The sequence below is a fragment of the Nothoprocta perdicaria genome, unplaced genomic scaffold (genome assembly GCF_003342845.1).
Source record: "Nothoprocta perdicaria isolate Ctin4 unplaced genomic scaffold, notPer1 scaffold_39, whole genome shotgun sequence".
Taxonomy (NCBI): domain Eukaryota; kingdom Metazoa; phylum Chordata; class Aves; order Tinamiformes; family Tinamidae; genus Nothoprocta; species Nothoprocta perdicaria.
Window position 1 is genome coordinate 377,669 of NW_020455632.1, and position 15,430 is coordinate 393,098.

General features: G+C 36.9%; 1 protein-coding gene across 2 annotated transcripts in view; it reads right to left on the reverse strand.

The window, feature by feature from the left end:
* Positions 1 to 2,110: 2,110 nt before the first annotated feature.
* PTCHD4 (patched domain containing 4) overlaps positions 2,111 to 15,430 on the reverse strand; it is a 76,815-nt gene continuing 63,495 nt past the window's right edge. For both annotated transcript variants that reach the window (XM_026044904.1, XM_026044903.1), the window contains exon 3: positions 2,111 to 3,770. In XM_026044904.1, the coding sequence (XP_025900689.1) occupies positions 2,137 to 3,770 (1,634 nt within the window). In that variant the 3' untranslated portion in view covers positions 2,111 to 2,136. The remainder of the gene's footprint in view (positions 3,771 to 15,430) is intronic.

Genomic DNA, 15,430 nt, shown 5'->3' on the forward strand with positions numbered 1-15,430 from the left:
TACACCTGAAGTTTTCATTGGGATTCAGACTTTGGAAGCTTTGACTATCCACAAAGTTCTCCTTTCTCTATATTCTATGACCTCCACAACTATTAAGAACATTAAACTATTAAGAGCTTTGACTGCTCCTAGAACACAGAGGTCTCTTTTGGCAAATGATAATGGCAAAGGACAGGAAGAGCAAAAATTGCATTCCCTGAAAACAGAAGTAACTAATTGACATCAGAACCAGTGCTGAAATGGCTTTTCCTGTGGCAAGTGAACTTTCCCTGGCTGCCCCTAAATGCAAAGAGTAGGAAGGGATGGAAGATGGCCCAGAACAAAGATTTCTTGCAGAGAGCTTTTAAGTGAAACATATGCACATGCCCTCGTTAGAAAACATCTCTGCAGGTCTGAGACTGAGTTAACCAGCCACAGAGAGACATGTATACACATTTGGGAAGGCAAACAGCTTCCAGACATCTTTTAAAGGAATCCACAAGTAATACAAAGTCGACATAAACACTCCATATAGTGATATTTTTACATAGTGTCCTCATGGATACTATATATTGAGGAAGACATTGCCATATAGGTGATGCTATGCCATATTCCAGAGAGTAGAAAGCAAGCCCTTTTAAAACACTGAAAGGGAAGATGGACATGGCAAGCTCCAGCATAGGACTGGGCTAAGAGCAAACAGAAATGGCTAGATCTCTTTTCATTCCTTCTCTTGCGCTACTAAGCTGAAGAGTTTACAAAGCAGAGAGTCATTCGTAATTTTTGCAGTACAGTTTCTAGCATCATGTAGTAACTGCGGATATACTGCTTTTTTTTCTATGAAATTTCAACTGCCAGAACAAAGCTTTTATGTTGCAGACAATCAACACTCAAACATTTACTAATATTAGGAATAATAAAGACATTCCACCCTCACCTCCCCTTCCCACAGAGAGACTGACCTGTCTTYTTACAGGTAGGGATTTACTCAGCCCCATGCAGACCATAACATGTTCTTTTTTCATATGTGGAAAGTATTTGACTGATACTTTGCTTAAGGAAGGGGCAAATCCCACTTCCTGCAGCATATTGCAGGGACCAGCAAACATATTCCTTTGGACTAAATATCCCATTGGACCAAATATATGATGCTAACACGGTGCGGGTGCTCCAGAGCTGACTCAGCTATTCCACTAACACATAGTCATATCTGCGATACGCCACCCATCATTACTTTTAAAGCAACTGCTTGGTTAATATTCAGCATTTAATGTTAGCACTAAAAACTTAGGAGTCTGAAGTGTTACACTGCAGGAACTTCAAATGCTGTTGCAGTGGCAATGGCCTGTGTTAGTTCCACAAGATCTATTAGTCCAGGGGGAATGTCACCATTTAAAAATACCAGAATTTAGGTAAGGTGGTGATCAACAGGTGTAACCTTTTGGGATAAATGTCATATGTCAGTTTTTAAGGAACTAAATATTAAGTTTCCAAATGGTCTATGATTATTTCTTCTCCCAAATAAACTGCACCTCCATCACTTGGAGGTGTCATGTTAATTCACAATATCACTTTAATTGCAGTGTTATAGATAAACATGGTATACTAGAATTGGGAAGTACTTTGGCTTAGGTTGTTTTAAATATCTRCTTCCCGAGTGCATAGGTTTTGTTTTAACCAACTTGCCCAAGAAAATAAGGAAAAAATWTCATAGCATTTTTAAACTATCTTGGTTTTGTTCTCTTTTCTCAATTGAAATGTTTATGCTTTTTCTGTAAACAACCTTGTCAGACTATTCTGCCTTTTTCCCTACTAACAGCTTAATGGTAACTCATTTTTCACCCCTGCATTAATCTTAAATGGGACAGATCAAGCAATTCCCATTAGAGCTACAGTCTGAGATTCGGGAACACTTTGTGGCCAACAGACTCTTCCTTAGTGGAGAATGAGGATTCAAAGGAAACATTTGATATTACTTCTACTTTCATTATTTTTTGTTAAAAAAAAAGTTTGCACCTTGATGTATCATGAATACCCCTTCTTGATCTTCCTTTGCCTTGTCAGACCTGGCCAGCACAAGCAGCTGAGATCTTTGCTCTATTTTCCCTGCATCTCTGTGCAACGCTTTTTAAAAAGAGATTTTTTTTTCTAAGCCTTTCAGACTGCTGTCACGTGATCAGGGTTCTCCTGAATTTCTATGCATTCAATTTCTTCTCTTTCCTTCCTTTTGGCCCGTTTCTTTTTCTTGTGGTGCTTTTTGGAAGGTGGGAAAAAGGTTAGAAAGACGGGCAAAATAACAAAACAGTGTAGAAGTGTGCAACTGCCAGCAAGCAGCAAGCATTTGAACAGTGTGAAGGTCAAGTTTGAAGGCACAAAGAGAAGGGGGACCAACCCGATAAGAAAAGAAGTAACATTTTGCAAAATGGCTGTCCCGTGCTCTTGGAGGGAGTTCTTTATACACTGAGTTCGGGTGTGCTCCGTAGCTAGTACAAATGTATAAAGCAGGGGTGCACAGTGATCTATGGCAAAATTCAAAGTGTAGATAAGGCACAGTATAGAAATGCAATCCATGTCTACATTCCATAAGGTCATCAAGCCAAGGACACCCAGCTCTATTGAGGTGACACTGAGAATTAACCAGAAATTTCCCAGAGGATGGATAACCAGGAAAAAAGTCAGTATTAACACCAGAAGGATGCCAAACCCAGAAATCAGGACAGGCATAGTTACTGATAAACCATAGTGGTCCATGAAGACAAAAGTAGGATTGAACACAATGAACTTGATGCTCTGTATAAGAGAGAGGGGCCTTAACTTCTCCAACAATTGCACTGCCTCCCTCTGTGTGTTTTCACTAGTCCTGGCCACCAGGTACAAACGAGAAGCAATTATATTGTTCTCATCTCCAGCTTTGGAGAAAATGATATCATTTTTGAAGTGCTGGAATTCTGGCTTTTTTAAAAAGGAATTCTGGAGGATGCTGATAAAGTCACTTTTGTTGGCTGCAGAAATATTATCCACTCTAAGGTACTGGTAGTACTGTTCAATCCAAGATACTGTATTGAACCCCTGGATTAGTGTTCTTAGATCTTCTTGCACAGTGCCATTCCAGTACTCCAGAGGTTCATAAATGTAGAATCCTATCACAGGGCTGTAGTTGCTGAAATACTTTTGCTGGATGAGGGCATAGGAGACGCTTGGAGACTCACTGGCAAGAAGATTGATAATGTTAGCTCCATCATTAATCTGTAAGCACCCCATAAAGGAGAAAGAGGCATAGATGAGATATAGTATCACCACAAATGGCTTGACATAGATATTGGTAATCCACTCATTATAATGCTCTCGGAGAAAATGTTGGATAAAGTGATGTTGATATGGGTTGGTCTCATGATGAGAACTATGACGATGGCCATCATTCATCATAGTCTGGAACCACACAGGTTTCCGGTCCAGGTATTCTGCTGAAGGGATTTTACAGCAGAAGATGCTGTGATAACGGTTCTGCTCCAACTGGCCAGCAAAGACCAGGCAGGAGCCAAAGAAGGAAAAGATATAGAAGTAATTCAACAGAATAGACACACACATATTCTGGCAAAAGACTTTTACAGCTTCAATGTTGGTGAAAGGGCTGGCACCCATGCCAAAGGCTATGAAGTACAAGGAGCTTGTCATTGTATAGGAGACCATGACATCTGAGTAGGCATCCGCTACTCTGTCCTTGAATGGCAGATTCTCTCTTGTTCGACGCCATCCTGAAAGTAGTTCAAACACTCCTTTGGTTCCATGACCTGAAATGATAAAACAACAACAAAAAAAATGTGTGTATATATAGTGGGTGGCAGAACATTTTTTTTATCCTGTAGCAGTTAAAAAAATTTCATACCAAAAAGACAAAAGAAAAATGCTCACATACATCTGTCTAAATAGATACATACCAGATGTGCAGGTGCTTAAATAAACAGTCTGATATTTTGAGATCCTCTATGTTCACTATCCCTGTTCTAAATGATGAAATGCACTTTGAAAAGATACTCATTGATTTTATTATCCATTAATTCCCAAATGAACTGCCTATACAGGACAAAGCAAAATATTAATTTTAGTTTAAGTTTGGAATTCATTCTTGAAATTGCTTGTGGTATCCTACTGCAGCTTTCAAGGTTTAAGGGATTTATTTTGACACACTTGTTAAGGCAAGAAGCAACATTTATTCCAGAGTATAAATTAATAATGTTACCTGAGAAGTAAGTAGGTGTAAGCAAAAAATGGATACCTTGCTTTTTAGAAATGAACAAATTAAAAAAAAATCCTCTTATTAAAAATACACAACCAGAATATCTTTTACAATTTTTCTCTGCTTACTGTGTTATGTTGGAAAATCTCAGTTGCTGTCTGCAAGATTCTCTACTTGTTCCTACCTGACATGAGGGTGATGATGACAAAGAACACAATATTTGCTACTTCATTAGTCCACATTAATTGTCTTGCAAGCTTATGCTTTCTCCATAATCATGTCTCTCTGTCTCTGTCTCTCTCAGCTACCAAGAGCTCCTCCTGAAGAGGTGGAATTCCCTCATAGTAGAAGGACATTCAGAAAAGTCACAGGTAGTCAGTGTTCCAGGAAAGATTCCATCTTGAAAAGTATTTTAGGATTATGACCTTTTATTTTAAAATGACATTTAATATAGATTTACTCATCACAGAATTCAGAAATTCCACAACCATTAAATTTAGCAACAGAGCTATAAAGATAAAGTTAAGTTTACTTGAAAAGGTCTAACCAGTAAAGTACTGTACATATATATATATATATATGTATATGAACACATTCATAGATGTCATTTGTACTTAGACTATATATGATCTTTTTAGTTCCCTCTAGAGAACTTGAATTCTGGGGAAAAATAAGAATTAACATAAAGAAAACATAGCCAAAGAATGACTTTCTTTCTCTCCATGACAACATGTGTCTCCTGCAGGCCTTGTGTCATATCTGCCAACCCTGAGCTGATATCTTGGATGTCTGAGTACTAGATATGGAGATATCTGAATCACTCTCTGGATATCTGCATGTGTGCATCTGAAGTAGTCCTCATAGGCTCCCCTCATCTTTAATGGATGGGAAAAAAAAAGAGAGAGACAAAAAACAGCTTCTAGAGATTTTAATCAAGTGTAGATCCCTGCTTTAGAAGTTAACCAACTTTAGATTAACTTCCTCTTCATTGACTATCATGTGTGATTATCTTGGTGGGGTGACTGTCACCCTCACACTCTGTGTCATCCTGAGCAGGACACAGGTTTCCTTCATGACAAAGTGTATACAGGAATATAGGCATTCTGATAGCTCAGAAATGGAAGGAGGATCAGTCTGATATCACTCAGGCTGTTTTCACCATGAAGTCAATTTTTTTCTTATTCTGAAAAACTACTTGATGAAAATTTATACTAACCTCAGGGGCCAGGTAGCTGTCAAAGTTCTCCTACCTTCTTTCATCACAGCCTTAATCTATAACACAGCTCTTCTGTCTGCGACTTTCTTAGTGTTAGCCAAAATGCAAAGGCTGGCAACTTTAACCTCAGGAAGGATAATCTCTCTAACTCCCACTCCTACCAACTGGGAAACAATTCTCAATTTATAATCCTCTGGTTTTTTATGTCTCATAAAAGCAATTTTATCCAAAACTCCTATTCAGTTTTCTATGCTTTGGATCAAGCCCTAAGCAGAGCAACTGTAGAAAAATCCCCTCCATCCCTATATACGCGTTTGGACTGTGTAATAAGAGAATTACATGCAGCAAAGAAGGAGGCAATATTCTTGCAACTAAACCAAAAATACAACAGCAGGAGATCTGCAAATAATGAAGTGTGTAATAGTGAACAAAAATCTGTTGAATTTCTCTTTTGATTTAAATTGTTAGATTCATATGCCTACTTAAGTTGCCCAAACCAGACTCCTTACCGCAATTCCAGATGAGGAAAATTACTGTAAACTGTCAAGTTCTGCGAATGCTACTTATTTTACTGCAAATCAGCATCCCAATTGAAAGATAAACACATAATATTACAGAAATCTTGCAGTTAGCAAAAATCTTTGTGGAAATGTTTCCATCTCATGAATCAGCATCTTGCTTTCGAAGGGACCTTGGATTTCTTGGTAGGTTCAGGGTGAATGAGTTCAAACTCCCAAGGCATGGCATCCTGGTCCACTATAACATTTGACAATCTAGCAGAAAAAAATAGCTCTTTATTCCACATAGAGTTACAGAATCCAATGTCTTGATGCAGATTTATCTTATATTTAAAGCAAACATGTGTGCATGCTTTCTTCATGTGTGCATGACCATCTGCAAAGACAATTCTGATCCAGTGCCCGTGTCCTGGCACCATGAAATTTAATGGTATAGATGCTGTGTTTAATTCTATTTTGGAAACACTAGAGTGCAATTCTTTTCCTCAGATATAGGTACTTATCCCCTTTCCATCTACCAGTTGATTCTGGATCATTCTTTTCCAGATGTTTCTGCCAAAGGTCCCTCTAGCCTCTGATTGTACCTCTTGAAAATCGTTATTATCCCATATATAAAGTTGTAACGTCTCTGCCTTTCATGTTCAATTCCTGATATTTCTTGTTCCTTCTCTTCCAACTGGGAACAGTTATTTAGGGTCTGGATGAGATTTAAAAATGTCTCATCTACCTCTCCTTCCTTCAGCAACAAAACTGCAGACACATTGGGTGAAGGCAAGGTTGCTCTACCTCTACCTAGTTGACCTGACAAAGAATAGAGATAGATTTTTAAGAAAAGAGCATTGACAGCAGGGCACCTATAGGGTCGTTCTTCCCAGTTTATCATCTGAGATTTTGGCAGTCAGTAGTGAAATTCCTGCCAAAATCAGTGGCTGCATTTGCAACATCAATGTTTGGAGGCACTGATGGAACCTTCATGAATTTATCTAATTCCTTTTTGAATCCAGATAATTATGGGAGCTTCTTGTTAGGAAAGAGAGCTAATAGTGAATCATAAAATCAAATAATAATAATAAACTACAATAATTTGGAAATGCAAAAATGAATAGAGTGGATTTGAAGCTTTTAAATTTGAAGCTTTGAAGCTTTTAAATCAGAAAATCATCAGAGCAAGTCTTTTTCACAAAAAAAATGTTCAAGTTATGATGAATGGCTACTTTCCAAAGAGGCCTGAGGTGAAAAATGTTCTACTAGCTCTATCACCAATTTACAGTAGTATTGACTTTTTCTGTTTATTATATTGTCTCACTTATCTGCCAGCCTATGAAGGTATGTTCAGTCTTGCTTCTGTACCATGTCTTTATTCTTATTCAATTTTAAATTGTAGTGAATTAGGTTCTCAGCACTTTGTGCTTGAGCGCATTTAATCTTAAGGTAGGTATAAGTTGACTAATGTTTCTTCCTTCTGAAACTTGTATACAAAGACTATCTAAGAATATCCATTAATGTGTACGCACTAAATTGTGATATAACTGAATATTAACGGTTATTAAACCGTATTTTTTTTTTTCTAGAGGAATGAGTAATATCTTAAGAAATAAAGCATTAAAATTTGAAAACCTCTCTCAGGATGAACTCTGGAAGTGCTCTTCTTAAATATAAACTTTTAAACTCTCCCCTGTATCCAGAAAAGTACTTCTGTATGACACAAAAATGGAAACTAGGAAATGCTGTGCGGTATTTGTCTTGCTTATGGTAGAAGATCTGGAATTGACATTTAATACAGAGATTTTAGGGATTTGAGAGTGCTTTAAAGAGGAAAGAGTCCTCCTACCTTTTTATGGAAAGCAGTAGAGTTTTCATTTAAATTTCAAAATGAGGAACATTTTCAACAGTACTTTTAGTATTATGGCAAAAGTCTTATGTTAGTGGATCCCCACAGACTTGCTCTCCTGGGCATTGCCTTCTCCATTGCTCAGGGGTGACCTCAGCTTTCTTTCACAAAAGAGATAAATGAAGCTCTGTTTCTCATTTTCAGATCACTGAGGATAGCTAGAAGGCACACGAGCAACAAGGGGATCTAGAGTCTGTGAAATCTAGAGTCTGTGAAATCCAACATTCTGCTTGTGCGCACCTGTGCAAAACTTCTATTTTTACCAAATATATATTTGATGGAATAGCTTCTTTATCACTAAAAACTCGATATGGACTCCCAATATCTTTCCTTGACTAGGAAACTAGTTGACATGACAACAGTATGTCAACAAGTTTTTYAGTCAGTATTTGTTCTTTTCTCCAGGTGAGCAGGTTCATTCCCCTTCCCCACAAAGGAGAAAAAAGAAGATTTTTTTTTGTCTGCAGTGGATATTTTTCTGTCATTTCCAATCATTCAGATAGCAAAGCATCAGAATCACTCTGTGTAACTGTATCCCTTCAACTTCACCACTAATATCACTGGCAAAATTGACAGTAGCATGAAGTGCACTGCACAGCTTTAGGAGGTTCACAGAGTGCTTGACTCTGGGTCAAAACTGCCTAGTTTCCCTGGTACTAACATGACATGAACAAAATACAGCAATTTTGAATTTCCCATACAAACAACCATCTATGACTATTAAAGAGGAGAGAAGACAGGCAGTTTAAATCCATTATCTGGGGAGAGAAAATTAGGGAGGCTGCAGAGGAAATGGAAATAATTAACACTTTTTCTGTTTCGACCTTCAAAACTAAAGATTAATTATGAGCACATATTTTAAATAAATTTTAAGAGGATAGGTACAGAAACCAGGAGAACCACAGAACTGCAGAATTCTGTGAAATAAACCTCTGGATGTCCACTGATCCAATTACCATGCTCAAGCAGCATCAGCTAGAGCAGGTTGCTTAGAATCATGTACAGGCAGCTTTTGAATATCTCTGAGGAGGGAGAGATTCCATAACCCTCTGAATGAAACAACAGAATAAAGACTACTTTATTCAGATGAATTTATTCAGGTTGGAAGAGTTTGGAGAAGTTAAGAAACTGAGCCACATCAATGTCCAATTTATTAGCAGTTACCTTAGATAATTCATGAAGGTGTGATGGTTCAAGAAGAATAGAAAGGGCAAGCATAGTATTGATCCTTGAAAAGAAGACAGCAGAAGGCCTATGAAACTTTTAAAGGCCATCAGCTTAATTTTTATCTCAAAAGGTTATAGAATAAGCAATGGTAAAGTAATTTAGAGTCACTGAAAGGATAAGAAAACAATTTGAAAAGATGATGAAAATTTATCAAAAACAAGKTATATCAATTCAGTCTAATTTCTTTATTGGAAAATTATCTGGAATAATGGCAAAAGGGAGGATCAGATCTATCTTAGTAAGGCTATTAATATGTTTTTACTGAATTCAGTACATTTTATTTATACTGCTTTACTTCACATTCTCACAAGCAAATTAAGAGAATACTGTTCAGAGGAAAAAAAAAAGGAAATGTGTATTCAACTAGTTGAAAGAACACAAGACATAAGTACAAAGCAGTTGGAAATGTTTCTTCAAACTGGGGGGAGGCTGGCATTTCAAGTAAGACCATGTCAAAATGTTCATTTGGGGCTTCGTTCTATTTAATATTTTCAGCTAGTGATTTGGACACTTGCAATATTTCTGCATAAGCTCAAACTAGAAACTGATGTAGAGCCAGATTACTTGGAGAAATAATGAGAAGTCACTAAGTATAATTTAATGCAGAAAAATGCAAAGCAATAGGCTTTGCTTTATGATATCAAGTGAGATAAATAGCTAATAAACAGTAACAGTGGAGGGAGAAACAAGACAAATTATTTAGGAGCTATGATGAGTTGCAAAGGGAATATGCCTCTAGCATGTTTTTTGATGAAACATAAACCAAGCCTATCTTTGGCTGAGTTAAGAGTATCAGAAAAGATTTTTGAGGCAATAATTATTCTTATTTTGWTATTATGGAAGCATAACCTGGAGTATTGTCTTGAGCTGGGACATTTTACTTTAAGAAAGCTGTAGGAAAAATGGGTTGAATGCCTTGGGGGATGAAAATGACAAAAAAAAACTTTGTTGTGAACCATGAAAAATACAAAGAAGAGCTGAATGAATTTTTTTCTTTCTCCTTTTTTTTTTTTTTTTTTTTTCCCTACTGATCAGAGTGCTGATGGGAACTCGAAAGCAGTCCTTTAACACCAAAAAGGCTTCTATGAAGCAACACTCAATTATTGCCTGTGTCCACTGGGAGGAGGACAAGAAGTTATTGGCTTCATTTGCAGGAAAAAAAAAGAAAAGAAAAAAAAGATTAAAACAATTTATGTCAGATATGAGAAAAAGAAATCTTCTTCTAAGGACCATCAAACACTGGATCAGAGTGTCAAAGTAGTTTGTAAAATCTTCTTCACTGCAAGCTTAARAAAACAGGTTAGGCTAATAAAAGTCAAGAGAAGCCTAACTATGTCCTGTCTTAGTGCTGGGAGATGGACTCCGTTTTGGCTCTAACCTATCCTAATGCTTCTCTCACCTTTGCACCTGTATAATCCTATCTAACTTTCACCAACAACATTACTTAAGCCTGAAAGCCAGCCTATTTTCAACACTGTCTTAAAAGAAACATGCCTGCTAAGCATTTATCTGTTGCTTTTGCTGTAACCTGTAAACTCCTTGGGCTTGGAATTTCCTCTGAATTTATCATTTGGCTTTATATCAAGGTCCCAGCAGTGGCCATCAGAAGCCAATACTTTTGGACGTTTGGACAAAGGGCTGGATATTGCCAGTTTTTGTAAACCTTGTAGGAAGGAGGGCCAGCATGACACTATGTACTCTTTTGAAGAGTATAAAGGTATAAAGAAGAGAAATGGCTTATATAGGTCGTAACAATATAAATCTCTGTTGTCTCTGATATATTTCAAAGTAAAACTGAAATGGGTACTGTAATAGGKCTTTCAATGACATAAAAAAGAATAGGACTTTTAATCATAGGAAATTTTCATTAAAAGTAAATGCTTAAACACAATTTTACTCTACTGCCCYGTGAAACCCAATAATTCAGTTTTCATCAATAATCACACAGGTAAGCCATATCTTCCAAGGGCAAAGACTTCTTTCTTTGAAATCAGGTTGATGGGCGCTAATTGCATTTTTATTTTAAACTTCTCTGCAGCTTGCTTATAGGAAATTATCTTTCCATTTCTTTATCCAGAATAACAAGCTATATCTCTGAGAGGATGTGGGATTCATGATTTTTTTCCATGGGAATAGACAAACAGGCTACATGGAATTTTTTTCTTCTTGAGCAAGTGCTCAAGATAGCCCAATTTATATTCTGGAACATCTGAACGTGTTTCAGTTAATCAGTCCCCGTAATAGCAAGGGCCATGGCCATTAGCAGTATATTGACATGACCTATTTACTATCTAACTAAATGCTTTGAGGCTATGTAGTCTATACAGGTGAAACTTAACAGTCTGTCATATTTGACAGGTAAGGTTAAGTGATCTGATATTCTTTTCTGGCCTTGAACTTTATGAAACTATGGACTTATCCAAGTGTCTTGATTTGAAAATATCTCATTTTAGATAGTATAGGCTCACACAATCCCCTCTTTCTAAGAGGAGAAATTTTCTATTTCAGCAATGTAGGATTCATTATGCCTAATCACTAATGTTGCTACTCTCACTTACATTCAAGAAATTAATGCCCRAAAAGATTAAATAAATCAATCACAGTCACAGGGATGGTGACAATTGTTAATTAAGATACTCAGGCATGGAATAGACCTCAGTTTATTTGCACCCGTGAAAAAGCTATCGTCTTTCTGGAAAATCAAACTCATTTGAAGAAAGATTCCCATAGAAATTTTCKTATAGTGAAATATCAACTTTTATAGTATCTCTTAAGTCAAAGTTAAAAGTTATGCTCTCTAACTCATTGCCATACCAAACTAGTTTCTAAAGATCATGTCTATTCTCCATTAATCAATTTTTCACATTCATTGTTATAATTTTGAGATATAAAGTTTGTCACTGACACATCATAGATTTATGTACTAAATAAGTTTAAGTATGTGAAAACCTCTTTACAAGCATTGACGCTCCTTTTGCCATGAAGGTTAATAATTTTTACATGGATTTTCCAAATGCCAGAACACTCATTAGAAGATTTTCTTGACTGTGTGGACATCAGCAGATTGTGTCTTCCATAGGCAAAGATCATCCACATCTCAGCAGAGAAAAAAAGATAGAAAGCAAGTTTAAATCCCTACCATATGAAGAGTCAATAAATCCCTGGAATCCTTTTCCACAAGGAAAAGAAGATTTGAAGTCAAACTAGTCAAACTAGTCAAACTTCAGACAACAAGATACACAAGGAAATGGGTACCTTAGTCTGGATTCTTCCTCTACAAAGGCATGTCTGAGGACAATGCATCTGGGCAAGAAGGGGGCCTCGGTACTATTAYGTTGTTTGTATCTTGTGAATATCACTTAGATTTCAGCAACAAATATGAGGAACAAGCTTATAAAGGTCAACTGATGAACCTCTTGCAGAAATTTTGTTTAATTGACCTATGATTCTGTATCACAACTGAGACATGGCATTTTATAATCTTCTCAAGGCTCTATACAAAGAATATCTAAATAGAGAAATTAAATCATTTTTAGATATATTCTTCTTGTGATGCCATGGCAGGTGTACTTTTTCTCATTTGAGCTAACTGAATTTATACAGACGTTCTGACAAAGGGCTTTACCCCCTGCTGTGCCTTTCCATCTTGAACAATATCTGGGGTAGAACTTCTCTTTTAAATCACAAATCCCTATCAAAATAAATTGGCTAACTTACAGAGCTGGGATCTATAGCAGAATTGCTTAATATACTGCAGTGCAATCTCAGCTTCCTGAACTGCACATCTTTAGCAACAAGGACCTCCAGGGAAATCTCCAATGCCTTCAACAATGTTGGCATTTCTAGATGTTAGCACTTTGGGCAAATACAGCAAAATGACTTGAAGCTATCAATAATATCATGCATGAGGTCTGTTATGTCTAATAGATATTACATTTTTGCCAGTCTACATGGCCATTCTGCCATGACTATATGGCAAAATATTAGCACCTTCCAGCCCCTCAGTGGTAATGCATCCCTAGAGCAATCTGAGCCCCATTAAGAAAACAACAGCTGCAGCCCTAAACTGCATGATGGGGCATTTCTGATAAACATACAGACTATGACTGATGCCCTCATGTGTACTTCAACTGATTGCCTTATTTTTTTCTGTTTGCATGAGTACTTCCAAAAGCCTTTTAAATAATTCTAAGAACTGCTGATGAGACCAAAACATAAAAGAGTTAGTCTCCTCATGGGCATTTCAGTGGAGCCTGACTGATAGCAACCCTGTCAGTGTCTGAGGCTAAAAAGCAAGGAGGAAAGGAGCAAGCATTATTTCTGMCTTGTGTTTGCTGCATATTGGCACTTCGCAGCTCAGTATCAGCCTTGCGCTGCTCCCACCAAATGATTGCAAACGCCATAACCACAGTCGGAGCTGTACATCTCTCTGCAGTCACTACAGCAGGAGACTGACTGCTTCAGCCTAAGGTTATCTGTTTACATGACTCCAAATGAAAATGCCTCTTTCTTTCCATTGGTTAGAAAGGGAGCTCAAATAGGTCCAGAGAGTAATTTAGGTTGCAAAAATTACATGAGATTAATTCTATCCTCTGTCTCTATCCTGATTTCTTAAATCCTGTTATGGCATAASAAAGCCTACACAGAAACATATGCTTGCAGAGCAAGAAAACGATGTGATAAAATACCAGTCATAATGAAGTCCCTCTACTAATTTTCTTTTCAAGATCCCAAAATCTGTAAATTGCATTAATACTGATCTTCTGCTGTTTTGAGAAYACAGATGAAAAAAAAAGATGGTTCACTTGCTCTTTTGGTGTTCTTTTTCTTAATGCTCCAGCTAATCAGCTGCAAAGTCTTTACTAGATCCTTTCACTCTCTTTTCCTCTCTTCCTCAAAATAATAAACTCAGAYGTGACCATGCAACAGCGACAACTGAGCTAAAGCCTGTTGTGATCATTTACTTACATGCCATATCCTTTCTCCCCATTCTCAGTCTCGTAAAACAAAACTTCCAAGGCAAACATTGTTTCCATGCGTGCACAGAGAAAGTAAAAYGGAATGGAATCTTGATCTTGATTTGAATTATGAGTAATTAATGCTAACATGAATTTGGCATGTTTCATTCTGGATCTTATCTATTTATAGATTTTTATTACCTTTCTTATTGACAAGATCTTTCTACAGCTGCACTACCAGCAGCCTGGGTGGAAGCCTGGGGTTTAGCCTTGGGTATGAGCCAAACAGCTGCTAGTTCAGAAGCAAAAGTATTTCTAACTCAGCCACTTTGTATTCTAGGTTAGCTTCCCATAGTTCATTTTAAGATCACATAGATCACATTTTACAACCCTTCATGCTTAGAAGGTCATCTTTTTAACTTGTTAGAAGAGTCTGAAATATTTAATAGCAACCCACGCCCACCCCTCTGTACATTGAAATGGAGCTAAACAGAAAATAKTTAAATGGATGAGTTTAATCATTAAACTGCACAGCTTGTTGTGTGTGATTTACTTCTGAGCTAATATATACTGTTTGTAAATAGTATATAAACTTAGCTTTCTGCTGTGCTTAACAACGAATTAAAATGCCTTTTTTTTATGTTTTTCCCACCCAATCATTTTAATGAACAATGCAATTGAGGAAATTGCTATCTGCTGATAGGGATTTAAGTGGCATATAGAAGAAAAGGGAACTAATTTAGATAAAGCTATTAATTAATCATTTATTCTTTTATGGTAAAAATACAAGATGGATTTGTGACACTGATCACAACAAGTTTTGTTTACGAACATGATATCTGGCTAGTAACATTCAAAAGAAGAAGCAATCAGTGAGATGCCAGTGAGTCTCAAAAAATGAATGTGCTTTGGTTTAGTACACATCCCTCTAAGCAGAAGAACTACTTTAACCTTGGACTATTACAGAAATGAGGAGTTTGGGGTTTTTTTTGTTACTTTTTAACATAGAGAGAGAAGCAAATAGAAGATGTGAATGAGTAATTATCTGAAAAATGACCAGTGAATATATACATTTGAGAAAAAGAAGATGGAACATATGTTTGAAGTGATAGGACATGCTTCTGAAGCTACTCTTGAGATGTATAACATTTTCCATGATGGCATACAATTGTGTTTACCTTTCACTGATAAGCTGCATTTGTACAGCCTGAAGTTTCTGAACTGCAGGATTCCAGAGGGGAAGAGGGAATAACAAGGAAAAAAAATAATCACCTTTTGTTTCCCTAATGAAACTGGGCACTGTCAGGTTCTGGAACCTGGACCGGACAGAGCTTTTTAGGGATTAATCTCCCTTTGCAAGGGATATAGGCAGACTGATAGAGGCTGTATGTCATATATCCCTGA